We start from the raw sequence: 13534 nt of genomic DNA on the forward strand, positions 1-13534 counted from the left end.
ATTTTACCCACCAACACATTACAAGATCCCGAAAGCTGCCTTATTGAACTTAAAGGTAAAGGTAAAGGTACCCCTGCCCGTACGGGCCAGTCTTGACAGACTCTAGGGTTGTGCGCTCATCTCACTCTATAGGCCGGGAGCCAGCGCTGTCCGCAGACACTTCCGGGTCACGTGGCCAGCGTGACGAAGCTACCCTGGCGAGGCAGAGCCGCACATGGAAACGCCGTTTACCTTCCCGCTAGTAAGCGGTCCCTATTTATCTACTTGCACCCGGGGGTGCTTTCGAACTGCTAGGTTGGCAGGCGCTGGGACCGAGCAACGGGAGCGCACCCCGCCGCGGGGATTCAAACCACCGACCATGCGATCGGCAAGTCCTAGGAGCTGAGGTTTTACCCACAGCGCCACCCGCGTCCCATATTGAACTTATACATGAACAAAAACAGAATTTGACTGATAAACCTTTACTTTGATACTGACTCTTTACAGCACACATGGTTATTGCCATCATGTTCTTTCTGCTTGTAGGCTTCTCGGAGCAATCAGGTGACTCCACTGTGGGAAATAGGATGCTACTTTAGATGGATTTTTGGTCTGTTCTATCATGCTCCTAAGATCCTATTCAAACCTTCCAAGGACATGCAAAACCTGTTAAAACATTTTGAATAGCCTGTCTACCATGTATATTTAAATATGCATTGCCTTCCTAACATGATAAATTGAAACTAGAAGATTGAACCAATAGAGCAGAGCTTCCCAAACTGCTCCATGACCATCAGTTTCATTCCAGAGACCTGTAGGGTCTCAGTGGATTTGTGGTTGACCATGGGAGATGGCATATCCATCACACTTAATATTCATTATGACATTTAATTATATGTTTATTGCTTCTGTATTTTATTGTATTACAATTTGAATTCTACAGATTTACAATTGCTACAATAAGAGGGCCCTCAGCAATTTTCAGGTGGAAAGGACTGCAATGATTGGCAGTTGCATGACAAAATTGTTTTATGAAATAAAAGAAACAGACCATAGCCACTCTTTTAAAGCAAGCCACTTTCCAGAAGCATGTCACTTCTATCAATAAAAAGTTAGAAATTGGAATCTTGTACAAAAAATACCAAAGCCCTTGAAAAATAATCTTCCTGATTCATAGTAACCTTTTCTTTTTTCTTTTTTGCACCAAGCACATTGACAGAAATTTCATCGGGAAAGACTGAAGTCCCACTGATGGTTAAGACCACCATTATAGTTGAATGTGTGGCTCATTCAAATAGCCATCTGTCCATAGTCTTGTAACTCTGCAACTCTCCCATTAGCATGCTTTATCTTTGGACTGAGCCTAGCATTCATTTACTGATAGTGTTTTCAAAATGTGTCCCATATCAAAAACATTCACCCTCGGTCCTACTCAGATTGGGCATAATTGAACAAATGTTAGTCACAACTAAGAGCAGCAGTTTGATGCAAATTCTTACTGTGTAATTGGTGGGGTACACCTCTCTCAGAAGGGGCGTGATCTGTCCTTGGGGGGATCTACTGCAAGGCCTGCAGTCCACATTTTGGAGTCATAGGTAAGCTGAGAAATGACAAGTTAGGCTGGCTCTGTCTTGCAGCAGGCATAACGTGGGTGGGGAAAAGAAGGTAAAGACAGCGCATGTTCCCAGTGGTGAGCACTCTGAGGCATCACCCTGGTGAAGGGACATTTACCCAAGACAGTTCCGCAAACCTTCCCAACTTGAAAGAAACAGGGAGAGGAGCCAACCTTGGGCAACTGAAGATTCATTGATCCTAAAATCTGATGCTTTGGGACTCATGGTAAATCAGCAACCTCCTCAGCACCAGCCATAAAGATAGCTAATGCTCTGACCTAGGGTGAGGTCACCTGATGGAGGTAGATAGCAGAATGAGGAATCCTCATTCTAGCCTCAGAGGCAAGTACGCCACCCCATCCTCTTTGGAAAGTGGGAGATTAGGTTATTCCATTAACTGTTTCATCAGCCACTGTTTTGGGGGAGGAATTTAAGTGCATTCTCTAAATTTAGTTTTGCACAATTAAAGAAAGTTATAGTTTCTGTCACCATAGTACAAAAATAAACTTTTAAAAAATAATCAGACTTTTTGCAGTTTGGAAAGTGATGGGGAAATTCATAGAAAATTGTGGGGTGAACAAAGGAAGACATAAAAGCCTCACAAGCAAATCAGGATGAAATCAGCACAAATTATACTTATCATATAACTGCCCCACAAACAAAACAAATGCTCAGTAATGACCAGCTATAATCTATTTTTGTGTGCGTAAGCTTTGTACAAGCAAATGAGGATGAATGCTCAATGAACAGGTAATCTGGAGGACCCAATTGTTTAAAGGAAGTTGCAGCCCTTTATTTAAATCCATCCATGTTTTCATTCCTAGTGTTGGAAATGAGGCATTTACCCCATTGCTGGCTCTTTCTTCTCGATCCAAACAATAATAGTACAGCACAAAATGGCCATAGTAACCATGTGTTTCCTGTAATGTACTAAGCAGTGACACTCTATCAATGTTAGAAATGCCAGCTCTAGATCGTTGACATTTGTCAGTGCTGTGTTCTTCCCTATGTGTTCTATCTATCAATGATTCATTTCAAACTTTAGGTCCTCCTTTCCTGGAATAGGGTTGGATTATCCACCCACGTCTGTGTTCCGTGTTTGCTGGAATTGTGCAAACGGACTTCTAGCAAACAAACCAAGGAATTTGTGCAACAGACCCCTGGGTCAGCAAACTCAGATGTTGCACTGTGACTCTGCAAACAAAAGGGAAACTAATCATTAATTGTGGGGGGAGATGGATAGTTTAAATTCAAGGTTTAAATTCAACCAAAAATACCTAAGTGGAACACATCCCTTCCTGTCACATCCACAGCTTTTTGAAGATGTTGCAGTTGAGAGTCTTCTGTGCCCTGCTGTGCTTCAGCATCACTTGGGTATGAGTTCATTTTATATGATTCTCCTGTTAGCTTACCAGCTATGTTGCTTTTTGTTCTATTGGTCACCTGCTTGCTTAGAAAGTAATATATTTCAGCCCAAGTAAACCTCCTACTACCAGATGAACAGTGAAATGGAAGTGAAATCTGTGGGTTTCTCCTTTCAAATGCTTGAATTCGGGAGGGGCGATTCTTGGGGCATCTGGCTGCATCTCCATCTATACAATTTGTACTTGTTTCTATATGTATATATACAAGAAAAAAGTAATGCATAACTGGTTGCATATAAAAGTGGCCCCAGATAAGGGAATATGCTTTCTCAACCAGCTCCAGAGATTGCATCTCAGTGGGACCCTGACGAGGGTTTTGATGTGGATGCACATCCAGCTATGTCTCTGCATTGTCATCTGTATGTGTTAGCCTATCTCTGTGCATGCATCTTCCTTGCTGGACTGGGGCAAATGAGTGCTTTATAGGCATGTGTTCATAATAAGAGTCTTTTTTTATATGCATTATCTTTGAATTCTTCGTATGAAACCTAGTCAATGAAAGTTGTAATTGTATACAACAAAAAAACTTAACTGAGCTCTCAGTTATATTACAGAAAAGACCCCAAAATTAATTAAATTACGATGTGATAACTCCCCAAACCAAAGCAAACCCAAGGATAAATGCATTACCTTCATATGAAATCTAGCAGCCTTTCAGCATTTCATGAAATTTGTAACTGTATAAAGCAGAAATCAATCTGACAATCTATACTGCTGAGTTGCTGTTTTTAAGATTGAGTCTACAATTAAATCACAATAAAACGGAATGAATCACACCAGGGCATGGCAGATCTCAAAACTGAAACAAAATGCTTGAAGCAAAGATTCTTGTAATGTATGAGCCTAACCAAACCAAACGTTTCCTATGGAACAGATTCAGATAAGCCTCTCTTTAGCTACTAAGCTAAGAAGCCAAGTCAACGGAACACCCATATATAGCCTATTAAATTATGATTGATCCAATCCATTTGCTATTTTAGCCAGCTGTCTTGATGAAAGAGGCATACAAAACTTTGTGTCAAAACACACTGATTTTAACTGAGGAGGATTGCAGCCTACATGAGTGATAAATTCCTCTTTAGTTACTATACCTTTCATATACCTCAACTGTAACAGCAGTTACTTACTAATATTTGCTTGGTGATTTACTTGGCTTATTACTTTCCAGTTGCTTGGTACTTGACAGCATATCAATTGCATGAAGTTGTCCTTTGTGCCAGAAACACACGTCCAGCAAATTCACTCATGACTCACAGCACTTTTGCTTGCATTATACTCCACCTATATAGTAACATTTACCTTTAAAGGCGGAGCTTGAAAATAAATGACATTGTTTCTCTGCTGTGATGCTAGTGAAACAAGAGTTTCTAATTACTAGACTTCATTATTAGGGGCATCTGGGTATATTTTGGGTTGTTTTGGTAACTCAGTGAATCATTATTAAAGAGACAGTGTGGTGTACTGGTTAGAATGTCAGACTAGGACCTGGGAGACCAGAGTTCAAATTCCCATTCCGCTATGAAGGGTGACCTTGGGCCAGTCGCCAATTCTCAGCCTAACCTATCTCAGGGTTATTGTGATGATAATATGGAGAGGGTGAGAACCATGTATGCCACTTTGGGAAGGAAAGAGAAAGAGATACGTAACAATAAATTAGATTTAATAAGTTATAATATTGTTTTGATGTTTTTCCTCTCCTATGACAGGCAGCAGAAGGTGATGGCTCCTTTACAGAGCTTGGAGGAGGAGTACGTGGCCCAAGAATAGTGGAGCATAAAGCCCAGTCTGACTGCAAATCTGAAAAGAGTTGGCCAGTATGCTCTGATGACGAATGGGTAAGAGCGAACAAGCCTGAAGCACATTCATCACACTTTTGCTGTGTCCCACGGTCTCCATACAAAATCATAGTCATGGCACAATAGACCCTAATGACATAGATATACAATGATACCACAACACGCCTGCAATTCAGTAATTGCCAGAAAGGGTTTCTTCAAATTTCTAGATTAACTGAAAATCAAGGATGAAAAACTATGTATTGTTTAGTAATTAAAAAGCTTTCACTGATTATTAATAAAGTCAATTCAGACTACAGATATAACCCACTGAATTCAGTCAGACATCACAGCAGGAGCAAAAGTGTACAGAATCTAGCTGTTGAGCACCCTGTGTGCTAGATTTTGGGCACACACATCTTGGAAAAAACACACAGCACTGCGTTTCCTAAAAATATATTCACATGTGACAAAGTTGCTATAAATACAGAACAATGTTATTATTGCTAGGAAGTCAAATTAAACCAGCTTCTCCAGGTAGCATTCCTGCATAAGCAATGTGGCATGACAAGCAACCATGGTTGAAACTGGGCATGTGATTATAATTAAATCTCATGTGATAATTAAATTACATGTGATTATAATTAAATCTCTATTAGCAGTAAAAATAAAATAATGAACCTTGAGGACCAAATAAGTGACATGGCAGATGTTTCATCTGTAATTTTATTTTATTTGCTATTTCCTCATTTCAGGGCACTAAATGTCCTTCAGGATGCCGGATGCAGGGACTGATAGACGAAACAGACCAGGATTTTGCTGACAGGATAAACAAAATTAAGAAACTGCTTGCGGATAATCAAAACAGCTACAAGACATCAAACATTATTAAACAGGAAATCAATGGCTATCTGGATAGAAATTTGGCCAGTGAGCAACGTGAGTATCATCCACACGTGTATTGTCATCTGACTTCTCTAACAATTGCCAAATACAAACAATTGCTTGTTGCATCCTTCTTATATAAGACCAAGTGGACTCAATCATAGAACACAGTCACAGAATCATAGAACTGTAGAGTTGGAAGGGATCTCGAGGGTCATTTATTCCAGCTGCCTGCAGTGAAGGAATCTCAACTAGCTCATACATGACAGAATAGAATTGTAGGTGTTATAATTACACACAAGGAAGACTCATCAAGAGCAACAAAAACTTTCACAACACACTTGCTTTGCATGATTCCACTGTCAAAATAATCTCCTTTCACAAGCTGCCTCCATGCATAATCATACAAAGAGGGGAGCAGGATCACACCAGCTGGCTGCACCCCTGGGCCCTGCACTCAGAGCCAAAGCTCTGTAGAAGGGCACCCACTTCTAGGTGCATGTGCCTAGTGGGTCTATATCATGAGAAAGGCTGAACGCATAGGATTCTTGAACACACGGTGTCAACCTGCATATCCAGTGTAACATTAGTTACAGCAGGCCTTTAACAACTGTCTGAGACAATTGGGAGAGAAGCACCCTTAGCCAAAGCCTAATCAGCAGCCTCCCAATTTACAATTATCACATCATCTTCATTAATTACTTTGCTTTTAACCAGGCATGGCTATCTGTTTTGGCATCAAGGACCACATGGACTCATGACCAATCCTCCAAGTTGAAACATTATGGCAAATGTGGGCTTGGTCCAGATCTCCCTTCCAAAAGCAGACCATGTGATATACTTTCAAATAATGTTCTAAAATAATTCTGAGGATTTATCATAGACTCTGTTTCAACAGTGAAAGCTTCATTCTTCAAGGATGAATATTCACTTATTGTCTTAGTATCTACAGTGTAACGACAACAAAAAATGCTTTATTCCTAGATGTGTTGTTGAAGCTGAACTTAACTAGAGATGTCGTGGGTTGAACTGGGGCCTTTTGCATGTAAAGGATGTGCCCTACCAGTAAGTTGGGCCCCCGATATTCTTCCTGAATATTTATGGCCTAGATATGAGCAGAATTCATGGCTCATTATTACTTTCTTCCAACATTTCTTTAACAAATTAAGATCTAACATGAATGGAATACACAGAAAAGGGGAAATAAAAAAAGCTAGGATTCAAATGGCTACAAAAGAGAGTGCCAGATCATGCAGTGAGGTTTTTCAGCACCTCTCTCTAAGAGGTGAATTTTGTGGGTTCCAGTGCAGAATTGAAGGTTGGAAGATTAAGTAATAGGGATGCATAATTCAGGCATACATGGATGCATGCGTCCTTGAGCCTAGCAAAAGAGTTGACAGTACTCAAGTGCTTTTATCTACAAATGGCACCCACAGGGCACCTTGATCTATGCTGGGATCATGACTGGGGTGGGTGTGTCTTCAGGAGTGTTTTTCAATGGGAAAGCAGCATGAGGAGGGAAGGTAAATCCTCCCTCTCAGAGACTGCTGTCCTGATCCGGAGAAAAAGACAATATCATCAAGGGTCATTAACGTTTGGGCCTACAGGAGCCATTTGCTAATTTCCTCCTACCTAGTGTCCTTATACAGTATAATGTGTTGTTATTATCATTGTAATTCAATTTTTACCTTGAAAAGGAAAGACTAACCTATTGCAGCTTCTTTTGCTTCAGAAATTGATGATAACTATGGCCAAATATCTGACGATTTGAGAAGGAGACTTGTGACGCTGAAGCAGAGAGTCGCTGACCAAGTTAGCCGGATTAAAGTGCTGCAGAACACCATCCGGAACCAAGTTGTGGAGATGAAGCGTTTAGAGGTAGGCTGCAACCATTTTTAATAATAATAATAATAATAATAAATTCTTGTTCTGGGTTGAATTCCTCCCACTCGCCCTTTCTCAAGGGCATCCATCTTCTGTGAAAGTACAGTACAAGAGGCATTCTTCTCAACTTCTGGTGGAACTGGACGAATTCTAACTATTTTCTGTTGAGCAATGCCTTATTGCTATAGATGAGGGTTTGGCTTCTTTATTTTACAACAAAACCTTTTGGGGTCACTTTAAGCAGTGATGAAACTGCCATCAGCAATAGCCCAGCAGCATTCCTCCTTTACAAACAAAATAGCCCAATAAATAGTTAAGGATACAACAGCTTCGGCAGACTTAGAATCAAAGCAAGCACATTTATACTGAGGTTGTGGTTTTGTATTTTATACATTGCATTTTGTCTTATAGGTTGGTTGACCATAATACTGTAAACACTTGCCAGACTGACACACTTCTCTTCTTCTCCCATTTGTATTTTCACCTTTCCATCTCTGCCTAGGTGGACATTGATATTAAGGTGCGTTCCTGCAAAGGGTCCTGCTCTCGAGCTGTCAGCTACAATGTGGACACCGATAGCTATGACAAGATACAGAAGCTGCTTTTACAAGCCAGTTCCATCAACTTGCAGCCGGCATATCAAGCTGCTCCCTTGAGGGTACTGAAAATGAGACCTCTGAAGGATTCCACTGTCCCTAGCCATTTTAAAACGGCTCCTCTGTCGGAACAAGAAGCAGGCATCATTAATCGTATCAAACTGGTTGAAGTCGTATTGGAAGATTCAGAGGCTGCTGGACAACCACACACTAGCAAGTTAGTCACTCCTGGTTTTGGAGGGGATACCTCTGGCAGAGGCGATACCTCTAGTAGTTTGAAAATAGTCGGTCCTTCTGAGTCTCGTCTCTCCCGTACATGCGTCAAAACCATCACTAGAAAAGTGATCAGAGGTCCTGAAGGTCCCAGAGAAGAGGTTGTTGAAGAGTATAAAACATCTGATGGCTTAGACTGTTTTCATTCTAAAGATTTAACCAGAGAAGCAGGAGGCACCACCCACACAAGAGTGACCACTGGGACTGGTGGAAGTGGCTCCTCTGACTTTTCTACCCTGCCTCTGAATGCAAAAGAGTTTTTCACCTCAGGTTCTGGTGGCAGAATCCATAGCACAGGGACTGGCACCCACACATCGACCTTTGAAGGACGCGACATTTTCTCTGACCTTGGGGAGGGAGAAACCGACGACTTCTCCATCTTTGACCAGCCCTCCCCCGACTTCCATTCTCATACAAGTGGCAGCACATCCCATTCCAGGACGGTGTCCGGCAGCAGCAGCAGCAGCAGCAGCAGCAGTTCTAGTGGCTTCAACAAAGGGGGCTCCACTTTCGAAACCAAGTCAATAAAAATCCCATCAGTTGAGCTGCAACATGACGAGAGTGGAGAAGACAGACCTGATTTTCATGCACGCAGCTTGAGTGCAGGAGGAGTGAAGCAGGGAGAAAGCTACACCGGGACAGGTACCCACCCACTGCATGGAAAATAATTTTTGAGGGAGCAGCAGTGAAGTGTGCAACCAAACTGACACACAGGTTAAACGAGTGCAGTCCATGCCATTGTTTAAATAATAAGAGCAATGTGTCTGTTGGTTGCCATTTTGGAAAGGTGGGGGACATGGTTTCTCGCCATGAGTAATTGGATTACAAGGCAGTTGTGTACCTAACGTCATGGGTAATGAAAATGTGCATGTAAGCAATCAGTTTGGGGTGGGGGGAGAGTACAAGGATTCGTTCCACTGCAGCCCCAAATTAAGTGTAGCCAGTTGACTTGAGCATGATTACTGTTTGGATTCCTGTGAGCTTGTAATAAAGCTTAACCGAAAACTTCTGTCAACCAGATCAACTTTGTTTTTTTAGACTGTGAGGATATCCACCAGAAACACACTTCTGGTGCCCAAAGTGGCATTTTCAGAATCAAGCCAGCAGGAACCACTAAGGTTTTTTCAGTTTATTGCGACCAAGAGACCACTTTGGGAGGATGGCTTCTGATCCAACAGAGATTGGATGGGGCGCTGAATTTTAACCGGACCTGGGAAGACTACAAGAATGGTTTTGGCAGCGTGGATGGGAAAGGAGAGTTCTGGTTGGGCAATGAAAATCTCCATCTCCTGACCCAGAGGGACACTGTCCTTCGAGTCGAAGTAGAGGACTGGGAGGGCAATAAAGGTTATGCAGAATATAACATACACATAAGCTCTGAAGAAGAAGGCTATAGGCTCAGTGTCTCTGATTATGAGGGGACAGCAGGTGATGCTCTTATCAGGGGTTCAGAGGAAGATGGGGTTGAATACACCACTCACAATAACATGAAATTTAGTACTTTTGATAGAGACAATGACCAATGGGAGGAGAACTGTGCTGAGATATATGGAGGTGGCTGGTGGTACAATAATTGCCAAGCTGCTAATCTCAATGGGATTTACTACTCAGGAGGTCAGTATGACCCAAGGAACAACGCTCCCTATGAGATTGAAAATGGGGTGGTCTGGGTGCCCTTCAAGCCCTCTGATTACTCTCTCAAAGTTGTTAGATTGAAAATTCGGCCTATAGAGACACTCTAGATATCAAAGCAGCAAGAACAAGAACTTCCAAAATTATATATACCTCAACATTATGTAGTGTATGTCTGATTGTGTGTGCATTTTTTTTTATTATCCAAAACAACTGAATGCAGCTGCCTATAAAATAAATGGGTTCACTCAAAAATACATTTCTGGTGTGTTTAAGTTATTTACAAACAACAGCACAAATAGATATTATAAAATGTCAGTTGGGGATGTCTTCCTCAGTTAAGCCATTTGTATCTTTAAAGTTCTATAACAAACGTAGTATTAAACAACGCACATTACACACTGAGATCAAATTCAGAACCATTCCTTCGAAAAACCAGTGCTGGCTGAGCAAAGAAAGATAATCTATAGTATTTAAGTCATAAATGGAGAACCCTTTTTCAGCCTGAGGACTTCATTCCCTCATTGCCAACTTTCCAAGGTCCTCACATGCCAGTGGTGGGTGGGCCCAAAACAAAAGTGGGCATGGTCAAAGCAAGCAAGGACAAAGTAGGCACACATATCAGGGGTGACCCTATTATTCAAGAGACTGAGGCAGCAGTCTCAGTCAGCAGATGCTCATGAGTGCACCCTGCACCCACTAAGCTAGCCTGCTTCCCTCAGGTGTTGTTGAAGATGCTGTCCCATCATCAGTGTTGAAGGATGCCAGTCTGGTTGGCTTTTGAAAATGGAATGGGGTGGAGGGGCACCATCTTGTCTTTTGCCTCAAGCAGCAAAGTGTCTTCATCAATACAACAATCAACAAAACCAGTGTGTGCACAGGCATATCTGTAAATTCCCCCTTTCTCACACAGCTTTTTTTCAAGCTTAGTTGCTGGAAAGGTGGTGGTCCTAATGGAGACCACAGCCGAGGAGGGGAGGGTTAACCATCTACATAAATATTGCCTCCCACCCCACTCTCCATGCAGTAATCAGGCCTGAAACAACAATAGATGGGGGTTTACAAGCCCATTTGCCATACACAGCCTAGTCAGTTAATTTACTAATAACAGAATAACTTTCAAAGGTGGATTTGTTTTGAACTATATAAATTACTTCGGTGAAAGCAAGGCTGAGGTGATCAAAGCAGAATTAAAAGCAGCTGTAGAACAAATGGGGTTGATCCCTGGTCTCTAAATGTTGGAAGAGAAGCCTTTTAAGGGACAAACTAGATGTTACTTTAATTGCCCAGTCACCAGCCATGTCTGGTTTTTATTATTTACCACCAGCCATGGAGGCCCCTAGTTTTTATTGGGACTGCAGCATGAGGAGATGCATAACCCTCCCCTCCCTGGCAATAGGCCTGAAAAATTCACCCAATGCACTGCGAATAGCATTAGTAAAAAGGCTCCCATTAGTGATATCCCATGCTTGCTAGCCAGACAATTATAGGAGCATCTATGTTGATCCACCAATACACTTAAATAGAAAAGGCTTCTCCGGGATCTCTTATCAGTTAAAAATGAAGGTGGAAGAATCAAATAGCTCAATACTCCCTGACATCAGAAACTCTCTGTATTTAGAAAGTTAACATGTGTGGGGAAATATGCAGGGTGAGAGAGAGAGAGAATGGGGAGGTCTCTGAGTGCGTATGATCTCTGTGAGAGAGGTGCACTTGAGAAGAGAGAGCAAGGAAAGATGCTTATGTGAAGTGGGTGACTGGTCTGTGTATGGCGAGTGCTTGTGCATACTGTGTGTGTAAGCGAGGAAGTGTGGCATGGTCACCTTGCATATTTTTTCTGGTACTGGGGAATGATCCTTAATGTTGTTAAATGGCAACAGCATCTGGGTATATATGGATGTGGAATCAATATTGTGTGATCCCCATAGCTGGCATCAGGAGGATGTGGCTGACTTCTCAGGCTAAGCATGAGGTTTCCGGGGTGACGTGGTGGGGGGAAAAAGAGTTTGGATTTGATATCCCGTTTTATCACTACCCGAAGGAGTCTCAAAGCAGCTAACATTCTCCTTTCCCTTCCTCCCCCACAACAAACACTCTGTGAGGTGAGTGGGGCTGAGAGACTTCAGAGAAGTGTGACTAGCCCAAGGTCACCCAGCAGCTGCATGTGGAGGAGTAGGGACGCGAATCTGGTTCACCAGATTACGAGTCCACTGCTCTTAACCACTACACCATGCTAACAACTTTGAGAGAGTAATAAGAGGGCTTGAAGGGTACCCAGACCACCCCATTTTCAATCTCATAGGAACAGCAATGACGACTCTCTCTCTCTAATTTTGTGTTATGCCATCCTCCAATGGCAGCCATTTTGTATTCTGCCATGCCCCTTCCATAGCAGCCATTTTGTGTTAGTCAACACCCCATGGCAGTTGTTTTGTGACTGACATCCATAGCACTTGCTCAATATTCAAAATGTGCCGCTGGACCAAAAAAGCTGGTGACCTCTCTCTTAGTACAACTACTGGTGACAAGGATAAAAACACGTCTGCAAGTTCTTAGCCTGGGGTAGCCAATGTGGCGCCCTTCAGGTGTTGTTTGACTACAATTCCCAACATCCGTCACCATTGGCTATTTGGAGGGCACCGCATAGCTAGAGGGCAAGGACATACTGAACAGGGGGCTGTGAACTAGAAGGACTCTTGTTTTGTAGTCAACCAGAGAAAGCATTGATATCCCAGTATCAATTGTTTCTTGTTAGCTGCGTTGCATAATTATAGCCACAGCCCTGTTTTGTCAGGAAAGGCAGACTTCTGCAGGGAAATGTCTAACCGGACAAATGTTAACTGTTTGGTGACAATACACTTCAGCGAGGTCACATTCAAAATGTCCTGATGTGCGTTAGACATTTTTAGTGCAAACTGTGCAAGAGTGGTTCTGGTCTCAGGTGATTAAAAGGAAGTTGGGTAAAAAGTAGCTTGAAGACAAAATAATAAAAGTAAAGAAAAATCACTTATTGGAATTATTTTTATTACTATCATTTATTAAATTTATATACTGCCCTTCATCAAGAGACCACAGGACAGTTTACACACCCGTGTTCAGAGACAGTATACCTCTGTCACCAAACACAGAAACATAATAGGATCTCTGCTGGATCAGGCCAGTGGCCCATCTAGCCCCGTATCCTGTTATCAGAGTGGCCATCAGGTGCCTATCAGACGTCTGCAAGCAGGGAGACCCAGCTAAAGAAGCATCAAGGTGAGTTAAGCACCCATTCATTCATTCATTCATTCATTTATTTATTTATTTATTTATTTATTTAACACAGCAGCTCAGTTTGCTTCCCAGAAGCCTCTGGCTGACTTCTGGGAAAAGAATGCTGGACTCAATGGAACACTGAACAAATCCAGCAGGACCTCTTACGTTGTGAAGCTTTTCCCACAGAATTTGAGACAAGAACTCATTTCCTCACTTTG

General features: G+C 42.1%; 1 protein-coding gene and 1 long non-coding RNA gene across 2 annotated transcripts; one reads left to right on the forward strand and one right to left on the reverse strand.

Moving 5' to 3' along the window:
- Window positions 1-2855: 2855 nt before the first annotated feature.
- Window positions 2856-10318, forward strand: FGA (fibrinogen alpha chain). The gene is made up of 6 exons (XM_053403064.1): window positions 2856-2966; window positions 4723-4851; window positions 5547-5730; window positions 7409-7554; window positions 8063-9071; window positions 9468-10318. Exons 1-6 carry the CDS (start codon window positions 2916-2918, stop codon window positions 10169-10171), a joined length of 2223 nt encoding a protein of 740 aa, XP_053259039.1. The 5' UTR covers window positions 2856-2915; the 3' UTR covers window positions 10172-10318.
- LOC128420959 (uncharacterized) lies at window positions 8733-12039 on the reverse strand. Its single transcript, XR_008332185.1, has 2 exons — window positions 11572-12039; window positions 8733-10884 (listed from the first exon to the last, which is right to left on the reverse strand). It is a non-coding gene; the product is annotated as an uncharacterized LOC128420959 (long non-coding RNA).
- Between the last annotated feature and the right edge of the window lie 1495 nt (window positions 12040-13534).

Source organism: Podarcis raffonei, chromosome 9, assembly GCF_027172205.1.
Source record: "Podarcis raffonei isolate rPodRaf1 chromosome 9, rPodRaf1.pri, whole genome shotgun sequence".
Classification (NCBI taxonomy): Eukaryota; Metazoa; Chordata; class Lepidosauria; order Squamata; family Lacertidae; genus Podarcis; species Podarcis raffonei.

Excerpts from the sequence above, each read along its gene's own strand:
- FGA (XM_053403064.1), top strand. The coding sequence starts at position 2,916 with ATGTTGCAGTTGAGAGTCTTCTGTGCCCTGCTGTGCTTCAGCATCACT. Across the intron at positions 2,967-4,722 it reads TGTGCTTCAGCATCACTTGG|GCAGCAGAAGGTGATGGCTC; the intron begins GTATGAGTTCAT and ends CTCCTATGACAG. Across the intron at positions 5,731-7,408 it reads AAATTTGGCCAGTGAGCAAC|AAATTGATGATAACTATGGC; the intron begins GTGAGTATCATC and ends CTTTTGCTTCAG.